The 12,053-nt window shown below is 44.9% G+C and overlaps 1 protein-coding gene across 6 annotated transcripts in view; it reads left to right on the top strand.

Moving 5' to 3' along the window:
* The window catches only part of DOCK5 (dedicator of cytokinesis 5), a 155,927-nt gene that overhangs the window by 68,837 nt on the left and 75,037 nt on the right, over nt 1–12,053 (top strand). For all 6 annotated transcript variants that reach the window (XM_023759110.1, XM_023759112.1, XM_023759111.1 and 3 more), the window contains 5 exons: nt 80–205; nt 6,055–6,179; nt 7,913–8,011; nt 9,260–9,332; nt 11,085–11,188. In XM_023759110.1, coding sequence (XP_023614878.1) covers nt 80–205; nt 6,055–6,179; nt 7,913–8,011; nt 9,260–9,332; nt 11,085–11,188 — 527 coding nt within the window. The remainder of the gene's footprint in view (nt 1–79; nt 206–6,054; nt 6,180–7,912; nt 8,012–9,259; nt 9,333–11,084; nt 11,189–12,053) is intronic.

Here is a 12,053-nt window from a genome sequence, read left to right on the forward strand (position 1 = left end):
ATATTTTTCTCAGTGTGGGTGTGTGTTTATTATAGAGATCATACAGAGAACTGAAAGTTTATCTTTTATTTCTTTAAAGGACTTTGGGTGTCCTTGAAGCTATTGCCAGGTGACCTCCCGCAAGTTCAGAAGAATTTTTCACACTTGGTGGATAGATCAACAGCAATCGCCCGGAAAATGGGCTTTCCTGAAATAATACTTCCAGGTAAACGTTTTGCTTGAGTCACCTGCTCTGCTTCCGCTAGGAATTCCTTCCATGAAGTAGTTACTTCTAACAGCACAGTTGAAACAATACAGATCTATCGATTTAGTTATCTGCAGTCAGTGGTATCAAGACAGAGGGAGATACAGAGTTGCATGCAGTACCTTACAAAGCTACCCAGTGCCCTCGCCGTTGTTTGTCAGTGGTTAGAGCGTCAGCCTGTGGACTAAAAAGTCTCAGGTTCGATTCCAGTCAAGAGTACGTACCTCCGTTGCAAGTTCCCCAGACCCCGTAGGTGCACATGTGGGAGGCAACCAGTTGATGTGTCTCCCTCATGTCAATGTTTCTCTCTTCCCCCTCCTCCCTCCCTTCCACTCTCTCTAGAAACCAATGGGAAAAATATCTTTGGGTGAAGATTTTTTTTTTAAAAAGGCTACCCAGTGTGCAAGGCCAACATAAAGCTACTGAATGTCACTCAAAATTTTTGGTTCGCTCTCTCTTCCTTGTATGTTCTACACAAGCCCATCTGAAATGCTTCCCTAGACCATCGTTAAGTTGAACTAAATGGCACAGTTCTCTGCCCCGAGAATAATCTGCTTTAATTGCAAGTACCTTTCCTCACGGTGGCATCACCAGCATCCTGGGCTCCTTGCTGGGAAACTGCAGCGAGGAGCTGCCTCTCAGTCTCAGCTGGACCGGCTGCTTCATTTGTTTCAGCTCCAGCTGTGTTATTGGCAGTCCCCGTACTTGCGGTGACAAAACGTAAATATTCTGCAGTTTCTTACTTTAGTTCCATCTGATTTGCCACCGCATGTTGTGATCTGCATATGTGTTTTGTTGTATTCACTGATTTAACCCATTTAATTTCTTCTTTTTTTTGTTAATCCTTACCCAAGGATATTTTTTTCCACTGATGTTTATAAAGAGTGGAAGAGAGATGGGAGGGAAGGAGAGAGAGAGAGAAACATCAATGTGAGAGAGACATCGATTGGTTGCCTCCTGCACATGCCCCAACTGGGACTAGGAATCAAACCTGCAACCCAGGTATGTGCCCTGGGCAGGACTTGAACCCGTGAATCTTCAGTATGTGGGCCAATGCTCTAACCCAATGGTTCTCAACCTTCTGGCCCTTTAAATACAGTTCCTCATGTTGTGACCCAACCATAAAATTATTTTCGTTGCTACTTCATAACTGTAATGTTGCTATTGTTATGCATCGTAATGTAAATATCTGATATGCAGGATGGTCTGTGAAAGGGTCGTTCAACCGCCAAAGGGGTCGCGACCCACAGGTTGAGCACCGCTGCTCTAACCACTGAGAACACTGGCCAGGGCCTATTTAATTTCTTAATCTTCATGTTAGTAAAAGGAAATGATTCCCTCAAGGAACTTTATATAAAATGCCACTTTATTATATAAAGATTGAGTAAAGTGTATGGTTATAAACAAATATTAAAATATGAATATATGAAATTTATTTTATAGGTAGAACATATAAGTAAATAATCTTTGGCATATTAGAAAAATTCTAGAAAACCAAGCTCTTATCTAGTCCATAAAAATTCAGCTGCTTTTAAAGTAACACAAGGTCTTATTTCCCTTTTGCGAAATTAATGAGCTGTGATAATTTATTGCTCCCCCGGTGATGCTGGTGATGAGCCAGCTTTGAGAACTACAGAGGTAGACCTACATCCCTCACCTTGGAGCTTCCTCTCATCCCCATTTATACAGGCCCTTTGCTCTACCCCATCTCCCCCTCCAGCAAAGGCGCTCTGCCTCTCTGCTCGCCTCTTCCAGCTGGATTCCTGGAAGTGATTATACTCTCTCTGCTTTCATACCTGACAGTCACCCTCTGGCCACTCCAGCGTGGCTGTCACTAGAGTCACCAAAGATTGCAGTCACTAGGCCAGAGGATATTTTTTAACCTGGTTGTGTCTGGCATTTCTGCAGCATGTGACACTGGGTCACTCCTTCTTGACATACTCCCCCTTCCTCATTGGTGACCCACCTCTTCTCTTTCTCCCGGAGGCCTCTGCTGGGACTCTTGCCACCTTGTCATCTTCTGCTCACCTTTAGATGTCAGCTCTGCTCAGTATTTGGCCCTTATGCCCTGTATCAGCTTGCTAGGGCTGCCATAGCAAAGTACCACGGACTGGGTGGCTTAAGCCACAGAAGTTTATTTCCTCACAGTTGTGGAGGCTGGAAGTCCAGGATGAAAGTGTCAGCGGGTTTGGTTTCCTTTGAGGCCTCTCTCCGTGGCTTACACGTGGCCACCTTCTCCCTGTGTCCTCACATGGTCACCCCTTTGTCTGTGTGTCTGTGCCCTAATGTCTTCTTGTAAGGACACCGGTCTGTTGGATTAGGGCCCAACACGTGACCTCATTTCATCTTACCTTTTAAAGGGCCTGTCTCCAGCCCTAACCGGTTTGGCTCAGTGGATAGAGCGTCAGCCTGCAGATGAAAGTTCCCAGGTTCAATTCCAGTCAAGGGCATGTACCTGGGTTGCGGACACATCCCCAGTAGGAGGTGTGTAGGAGGCAGCTGATCGATGTTTCTCTCTCATCGATGTTTCTAACTCTCTATCCCTCTCCCTTCCTCTCTGTAAAAAATCAATAAAACATATTCTAAATAAATAAATAAATAAATAAATGGCCGGTCTCCAAATACGGTCAAATCTTGAGGTACTGAGGGCTGAGACCTCAACACAAGAATTTAGGGGGACACAATTCAGGGTGTAACAGGCCTCCTTTCCTTCTCATCTGCTTTCTCTCCCTAGGTGCTCTCTCCTACTCACTTGGCCTTTGTGTGTTAGTTGCCTCCAAATCCATCTGTCCCCCCAGGGCCACTCCCTTGAGCTCAGTCACCATCAATCCAACTACTTTCTGCCTCAGGACCCTACTAGGTACTGTTCCCTGACTGGGCTACTCTCCCCTCTTTAGTTCTTGCTCAGAGTTCTCAGTTGGGACGTGTAACCCTGTGCATCTTCTGTTGAGTTTTATCAACAGAGAGTGGCCCCCTCTCCAGCCAGATGCACAAATAAGAGGTCTGAAAGTCACTCTCGACCCCTCCCTTTCCTTTACACCTCACTCAAAATTCCTGGACAAGACCTGCCAGTTTTACCTTTAAAAGGTCGGTTAAGTCCACAACCTTGCCCAGCCTCCATGGCTCAGTGGTTGAGCGTTGACCTATATGAACCAGGAGTTCACTGGTTCAATGATTGGTCAGGGCACAGGCTCAGTCCCCAGTGTGGGGCGTGCAGGCAGCTGATCAATGATTCTCTCTCATCATTAATGTTTCTATCTCTCTATCTCTCTCTCCCTCTTTCTCCTTCTCTGAAATCAATAAAAAAAATATTTTTTAAAAAAGCCACAGCCTTCTCTCTGTCTCCATTGCCACTACCTGAGCGGTAGCCACTATCATCTCTTCCCTGGACATGACCTTCCTAACTGGTTTCCCTGTTTCTGCTTGCTCTCACTTCATTTCCTCTTCTCTGCGCTGCAGCATGAGTAAGCTTTTATGAAAGCCCACCTAATTTTGTCCCCTCCTCCCATGCTGAAAACATTTTGATGACTTCTGTTTATGTTTAGGATGAAGGCACAGATTCTTAGCTTGGCCTGCAAGCTTAGGGAAACATGACTCCTGCCTGTCCCTGTAGCCTTATCTCACACCAGACCCCACCCCCCATTGGGAACACTTCATTATAGGTCGGCTACCTCTGGGCGTTTGCACATGCTGCTGTTGCTCTCTCTCACTCATCCCTCCAATGTCAGCTCAAAGGAAGATGCCCCTACGCTCCCAACAAGGTTGGAACTTAGGGTTATGCTTCACAGAGCCTGGCCTGTTCCCGGATTTATGATGATGCATTTCATCGTGTGATTATCTGATAATGAGCTGCTTGAGAGTGAGGCTCGTGCATGTCTCCCCATCATCTCCCACACTCCGTACAGTGCTTGGTACAGAGTAGGTGCTCAATCAGTGCTTTAAATGAATATTATCTTATCTGATGGTACCATCGTTTATTCTACCAGCTGCTTTATTGTTGGAAACTGAGGGACTTTCCAAGTGCTCACTTTCATGAACAATATCACAATGAATATCCTTATGGATAATCATGACCCACATTTTTTTTGGTAATCCTCATCTGAGGATATTTTTTCCATTGATATTTTTAGGGAGAGTGGAAGGGAAGGGGAGAGACAGAGAGAGACAAACATAGATGTAAGAGAGACACATCGATTGATTGCCTCCCAACCAGGGCTAGGACTAAGCCATGACTGAAATCGAACCCCAGACAGTTCAGTTCGTGGGCAGATGCTCTAACCACTGAGCAACCGACCAGGGCAAGGCCCACATTTTTAATACTTTAAAATAAATATTACCAGTGAAGTTGCTGTGTCAGTTAAGGTTTTTGACACAAACTGTCAACTTCTCTACGGACAAAGAATATGTCATTAAGATTTCAAACTGTAATATATAAATAAACCCCTTTTTCTTTACCCTCACCAGTTGTTAGCAATATCTTAATTTTTTTTCCAGTCAGATAAGCGATGAAAATGATGTGTGTAAATATGCACCTCGATTTTCTCATAGTCCTCCAAGATTTTATTTTTACCCTGGGAGGCAGTTTATGTAGTACAGATGTTGGAGTTATTTTTATAATACTGTCTTTCCACCCAGGAACTAGGCTTACCTTTCATGCATTCCAGGTTTCATTTCTGTGTCTCAATAACATTTAAATTTTGTCTTCATTGTGGGGAGGAGGGCTACATTTTACTAATTAATTCATTTAAAAATTTTTGTGCTAGTTAACCAAAAATATGACAAGCAGAAATTATTCTGATATCAGTAAAAACAATTAAGCTGATTCACATAAACAAAATATTTTATAGGCTTTCAGAAATAGTGTCTACCTCATCAGGTTGTTATGTGCATTAAATAAATTATTGCATATAAGACACTTTATTTATTTATTTTGTTGTTGTTAATCCTTTCCTGAGGATATTTTCCCATTGACTTTTAGAAGGGAGAGGGAGAGACAGAGAGAGAGAAACATCAATTGCTTGCCTCCTGCCCGTGCCCGATTAGGGCCAGGGATCGAACCTGCAAGGGCATACATGCGCTTGACTGGAATCAAACCTGGGACGCTTCAGTCTTCGGGCCAACACTTTATCCACAGCGCCAAACCAGCTAGGGCAGTATAAGATATTTTGAACAGTGCCTAGTACATAGTAAGCACTTGATAAATATCAGCTTTCATTATTTCAGATGCATTAAAATACCACACTCTCGCCCTAGCCGATTTGGCTCAGTGGATAGAGTGTCGACCTGCAGACTGAAGGGTCCCTGGTTCAATTCTGGTCAAGGACACATGCCTGGCTTGCAGGCTCAATCCCCAGTGGGGGAGCTTGTGGGAGGCAGCCAATCAATGATTCTCTCTCATCATTGATGTTTCTACCTCTCTCTCCCTCTGCCTTCCTCTCTGAAATCAATCTATATACATAAAATAAAAAAATAAAATAAAATACCACACTCTCAAAGGCATTATTTAAAAAACATGACACTATAAGCCAATAAAATACCTCGTGTACTTTATTAGACAGCAATTATTAAATAGAATAAAGACTGCTATTGAAAAGAGTTCATTCTTTAAAAACCACACTTCAGAGACACTTGGGCATGTGTGGAGAGGTAGAATGAGGTAATGGGAAGAGAACAATACGTAGAAAAAGTGCGGTATAGTAGCTCACTATAGAGTCAGACCTGGCCATTCCTAGTTTACTTAGAGTTTGTCTATCAGAAAACTTAAAAGTGATTCTCTCAGCACCATTCACAGGACGGTTGTCATGTTACAGGAGATGTTCGGAATGATATTTATGTCACCCTGGTCCATGGGGAGTTTGACAAAGGGAAAAAGAAGACGCCAAAGAACGTGGAGGTGACCATGTCTGTGTGTGACGAGGAGGGCAATACCTTGGAGGTACGCACCACGCCCAGAAATGCTCTGCCATCACCCATTCCTTCCTCTGTGTTTTTTTTTTAATTTATCTTTATTGTTGAAAGTATTACAGATGTCCCCTTCCCCCCACTTCTTTACAACAACCAGGGCCTTCTGGCCTGGAGTTGATTGTTCTCCACATTAGGGTGCATTTGGTTTTTCATAAGGAAAAAATATGAAACCTGTTAAATTTGTGATTAGCCTTGACCAGCTTTAGTAAGAAAACCATTGAGACTCTTATTTTTACATTTCTCCTGGGCTAAGAAACAGCTCAAGCCACTACCGATCTCATGTACGTGCAGAGGCTCTTTATCATTTCCAAACTGTGTAGCCCAGCCGTGGGCAAACTACGGCCCGCGGGCCCGATCCGGCCCGTTTGAAATGAATAAAACTAAAAAAAAAAAAAAAAGACCGAACCCTTTGATGTAATGATGTTTACTTTGAATTTATATTAGTTCACACAAACACTCCATCCCTGCTTTTGTTCCGGCCCTCCGGTCCAGTTTAAGAACCCATTGTGGCCCTCGAGTCAAAAAGTTTGCCCACCCCTGGTGTAGCCCCTTCCAGGCCAAGTTCCCCCGGGGCTTGAGCGCAGGGGCGTGTGCCCAGGAGGCTCTCAGAGCCACTTTTCCTCCCCAGGCGAGTGGAGAGCAGGAGACACACCCATGAGGGAGCTTCCAACTGGAAGCCTGGTGCTTAGAGGTCATGGTTAGAGGTCAGCTACAATGGGCTGTTAGTTTCAGTATCAGGAAACTGCAGCCCAGAAAGAATAAGTATTTTCTCAGGAAAACACAGGAGTGAGTGGTGGAGCCGGGAATGGATCCAGGTATCCTGGCTCTCCAACCAGAGTTCTGACTGCCGGAATGGGGAAGACATGGGAGAGGAGATAGGCAGGAGACTTCTTTGTCGCAGCTGGCATCTGTCTCCTCTGTCTGAGCCTTAGTTACCTGCTTTGGAATCCAAGACTCGAACTGCCAGCTCCCTCCGCTCCCTGTGTGCCTTGCTGCACAGGCACCTGAGGGACAGCGAGACACACAGTCCTGTCCCCTCCACTGGATGTTAGAGCCTTTGAAGGAAACAGTCCACTAAGTGACTAAGTGTTCTGTGTCACGGGACAAGCAGAATACTGTGGGCCATGCGGTGGGGGTGGTTTATTTGTGCTATCGGTAGAGCCCTTTAGCCCCTGAGTTCAAGTACACATCTTCTCCGAGTCAGTCATTTCACGGCTTTGCTGACCAGCTGGGCAGTGCCCCACTGAAGCCTGGTCTACTGAGCTGAGAGGTTCATTACTAGGAAGAGACAGCCCTGAGTTTCAGTGAACATGCTGTTCCTACAAACCCGGTCCTCAAAGCAGAGTCCACGGGCCCTCACAGCCGTGTGCTCACAGCTGCCGGCCAGCTCACGGGCCTCTGCTCCTGGGAAGGAGAGGGAAGAAAAGAGAGTGTATGTCTGGGGGTGGTAGCGGGGAGAGAATCAATGTTGCAGCAAAGAGGAGTGTTAGGACAGTGCTAGGTCCCTTAGTGATAACCACATTTAGACCCTCAGGTAGGGTGGTAGAAACTCATTCTTACTCTACTCTTCATCCCCAAATGGAGTCAGCTTGTGGGTGCCGGTGGTCAGGCCTGTGCTAGCCATGCAGAGGGCTCGTGAGTGCTGTGCAGGTTCTTTTATTGTTCTAATGACATTATCTCCTAACTTTTTCTCTCCATCTAAAGAAAGCACTTCATCCCGGCGCTGGATACGAAGGCATTTCGGAGTACAAATCAGTGGTCTATTACCAAGTCAAACAGCCCTGTTGGTATGAGACTGTCAAGGTGAGAATGGAACGTCTATCGTAATTAAACCTGGTTCACATTCCTTTCTTCCTTTTACCTACAAATCATTCCTACCTTATCTGGAAGTTGTAGATGGGTTGCCTGTGGTGTGCAATAAGTAATGAACTGATCATTACAATTGTGTGTAAGAGTCAGATTTCTTGAATGACATTCTTCTTCGTTAATGTGTAGAAATTTGAATAGAGAGACTGTTGTAATGATACAGTAGGCTGCCAAGATGGTTCAAATCCAAACGAGAACTTTCCCACTCTGCCAGCAGTTGCCTAACTTTATTTGCTTCTTGGCCTCTAACCAAGTTTTCTGGGCCTCTTTTCAGTTTAAATATGTGTGTTACAAATTCCAACGTGCTTTTCCGATCAGTCATCTTCTGTGAGCTTCTCAGTAGCCCTGCGACTAAAACATTCTGTTCTTTAAAGCCCTTCTGACTAGGTGCCCGCGACTCGGAGAAGAGGCTCGATTCCTAGGCCCTGTAGCTAGCTGCTCCAGCGCACTTTCTGATTGCCCACGTGTTCAGAGCTCTCCAAGAAAGCTCAGGAAATATGCATAAATACACATTTGCATTAATATCTCCATTCAGAAGTAACTATTGTCCACAATTTCATATACTTCAGGTGTTTTCAGTTATGCTGTTTATACAAATTTATACTGTGCTTTTAAAAACTACTTTATCTCGAAGCATTAAAGTTACTCAGAAATGTATTTTTCGATACTTGTATAGTACTCCATTGGAAGTTGTGCCAGGATTTATCTAACCGTTTGCCTAAGTTCTCTGCTCTTTTCATTTCCTCATACTCCTGTTTTTCTTGTCCCCCATCTTCATATGAGCGGTAAATTCTTCCTTGTCCCCAGTATATATCTTTTCCTTCTATTATAGGCCCGAATTATTACCATATATACACCTTGCAATCTGAAAGACCCTGTATGAACCTCAAAGTGCTCATGTTTTCCCTCTGAAGTATTTCCTGTTTCAAACAAGAAAACACTAGAAAAGTGGATCATCTCCATTCCCAGGATCTTCCATAAACAGCAAAGATGATCTTCTCCCGAGAGAGTCTTTTGGCTTGAAAATAGCTAAATCTCCTTTGAATGAAACCTCCCGCCAAATCTCAGTTTATAGGAATTAGTGCTGGGATAGGACTCTAAAACTAAGCCTGACTCCATAAAACGAGCTATGAGAACAAAATAATATATATGTGTGTAAGCTATTGATTTCTTCCTATTATGCAGGTATCCATTGCTATCGAAGAGGTTACTCGCTGCCATATACGGTTCACCTTCCGACACCGATCGTCGCAGGAATGTGAGTACCAGGAGGTCTGGGACATCTCCGTGTGAAACAGACATGTTCTTGCTTGGCGTGCGTGCGTGGGCCTGGAGAACAAGATACTTGGCATCTTCATTTCAGAACTCATTGGTGCTTGGATATCAGAAAGAAAAAAAAAAGAATTTTCCTGGGCTTCTAAGATCTGTTATTATTTTGTATCAGAATTTCCCCCAAATGTGTTCAGTGAGCACTAAAATTTTGTAAGATGCTAATAGATACTCTATGACAAAAAGGGTTTCATAGTCCACAGGAATAGGAAATGTTATAACTTACCTCTTTCTGAAACAGCCACACTGTGTGTTGCTGAAAAGTCCTGCAGCAAGAAAACTATTTAATATGAAACTGTTTAATCTGTTGTCTCCCCAAATGACCACTTTTCTCATTTCAAGTCTTCGATTACAGATAAATGTAAAGGCTGCCCTTAAGTGTGAACAGAGAAGAAAAATGATTGTTTTCAGATTAATCACAAAATTTCTCCAAGTATCTTGTTCTCATTTAGCACATAAAAATGCAGTTTTTTATTTCAAACTGGATGTAGTCAAGCCATCTATGTACCAGACTGCAGACCAGGCCCTGGGTATGTCCCAGCAGACGGGGCACGGCCACTGCTCTGAAGGGCCTCTGTGAGCAGGTTAGGAAGCTGAGCAAGAGAAAAGGAGACTACGTTCAGAGCGGGAATACGGCCACAGCAGCACAGAGCTGTGGGGAACACGGAGCCCGGCACCTCGCCCATTAGGGGGTTCATGCATGAGATTTCCTACGTTGTAGGCCTGAAGGGGAGTAGAAGTTAGCCCAACAGAGAGTGACAGTGCAGAAAAGTGCCTGAAAACCAAAGTGAGCTCAGTAGAGCCGAACGGGAGTAGGGGGAGCAATCACAATTTCAGGTTGAATGACATGAAATGGCCACTTTGTCGGTCAGTGTCAAATATCAGCAATTTCGTACGGCTCTATGCAGAGCATTTATCCAGCCTTAGTTTGTGCGAGACACTCAGTGAAGCTCCATTTACACACCACCTTGTTTATACCCACAATAATCTGATAAAGTGCATACTACTTTAATCCACACTTACCTATAAGGAAACTGAGCACAGAGGGGTTAAGTCCTTGGTCAAATGCACACCGCCAGGAAGTGGTAGAGCCTGGGTTGACAATCTTGCCAGGTGGGCTGGAGCCAGATCACGAAAGATGAAGGTTCTTTTGAGCCCTGTATGGAGGAGCCATTAGAGGGTGTGTGATGGCGGTGGGTACACGTTTAGTACATGTTTAAAGCAGCTTTATTAATAATATTATCATGTTGGACATAGCCCAGATGGTCATCAAAAGGAGAATGGATAACGAGGTGGGGGTGGCCTGAACTTAGGCGGGAACAGAGGGGATGGAGAAGAATGGCACAGGTCCCAGGGGTATTCAGTACATGGAGATGACATAGGGGCGGAGTCGGTGTCCACACCCACATTTCTAATTTAGATCATCTAGGGGTTGCTGGCCTCATTCATTTGTAAACATAGGGAGAAGAGCATAGTGGAGGTACCAGAAGATTTCAGTGTGGGAAACACTTCCTTTAAGAAGCCTGTGACACACACTGTATGATTGTAACTTGCTGAACTGTGCCGCTTACGGCATGATTGAACGTCACACCCCAGAGCAAAATGTGAAGCCGGACGTCATAGCCATCACTTCCTGATCACCTCTCTGCACTGCTCAGACTCGCTGTTTCTGTCTTTTCAGCCAGAGATCGATCGGAGCGAGCATTTGGGGTGGCCTTCGTGAAGCTGATGAAGGCGGACGGCACCACCCTGCAGGACGGGAGGCACGATCTGGTGGTTTATAAGGTGGTGCACAGAATGAGCCTCAGAAAATCACTGAGGAAATGTTTACTCCCTCTGAAATTGGTTCTGAAGGTTCCTTTCAGACTTATACCTATAAACATCAAAAACTTCTCTAGTCCTGGCCAGCATGGACCAATGGTTAGAGCATCCCGGCCCGCGCACTGGAGGTTCTCCAGTTCAATTCCCTGTCAAGGGCATGTACCTGGGTTGCAGGTCCGATCCCCGCCCCTGGGTCAGGGTGCATTGAGAGGCAACCAATCGCTGTGTCTCTGTCACATCTGTTTCTCTCTCCCTCCTTCCTCTTCCCCGCTCCCTTCCACTCTCTCTAGCATCAATGGAAAACATATCCTCACTCATCCAGTGAGGATTAAAAAACAAACAAAACTTCTCTAGAGCTGCGTGTGTTTGCCCCTTTAAGTCTAGCATCCCAAAGGCTACATCCCCCTGGCTGCGTGGTCTCCCCTCCGCTTTCTGGAAGGAGTGAGTTTAGTATTAGTCTCCCTCTCCTGCATGTGGCGCTCGTGGCTGCCCGCTTGCCTTTGCGTCACCCTGTGTGGCGTGTAGACAGTTGCACTGTTGGGCTTGGTTAGAGTGTGGTAGGATGTGTTTTTCATATCAGCCTGAGCCAGGTACCTCTTCTCTGCTATCGGGCATCATTTCCTTCTCTGACAGTGTTGTCTTCTAACTGCTGCAGAGCTATCGCATCTACTGAGATTTTAGAGTGGAAAGTAGATGCCAGAAGATCTCGTCCATCCAACAGTATCATGGGGTTGGCAGCTTTTTTGAGATGTACCCGCCTGATCTGTATTTTTCTTCATAGCTATAATTAGTTCATAGATAGTTTGGGAAGGCAGGGCAAGCTGTTTCT

Source organism: Myotis lucifugus, unplaced genomic scaffold (assembly GCF_000147115.1).
Source record: "Myotis lucifugus unplaced genomic scaffold, Myoluc2.0 scaffold_148, whole genome shotgun sequence".
In the NCBI taxonomy this organism is placed as follows: domain Eukaryota; kingdom Metazoa; phylum Chordata; class Mammalia; order Chiroptera; family Vespertilionidae; genus Myotis; species Myotis lucifugus.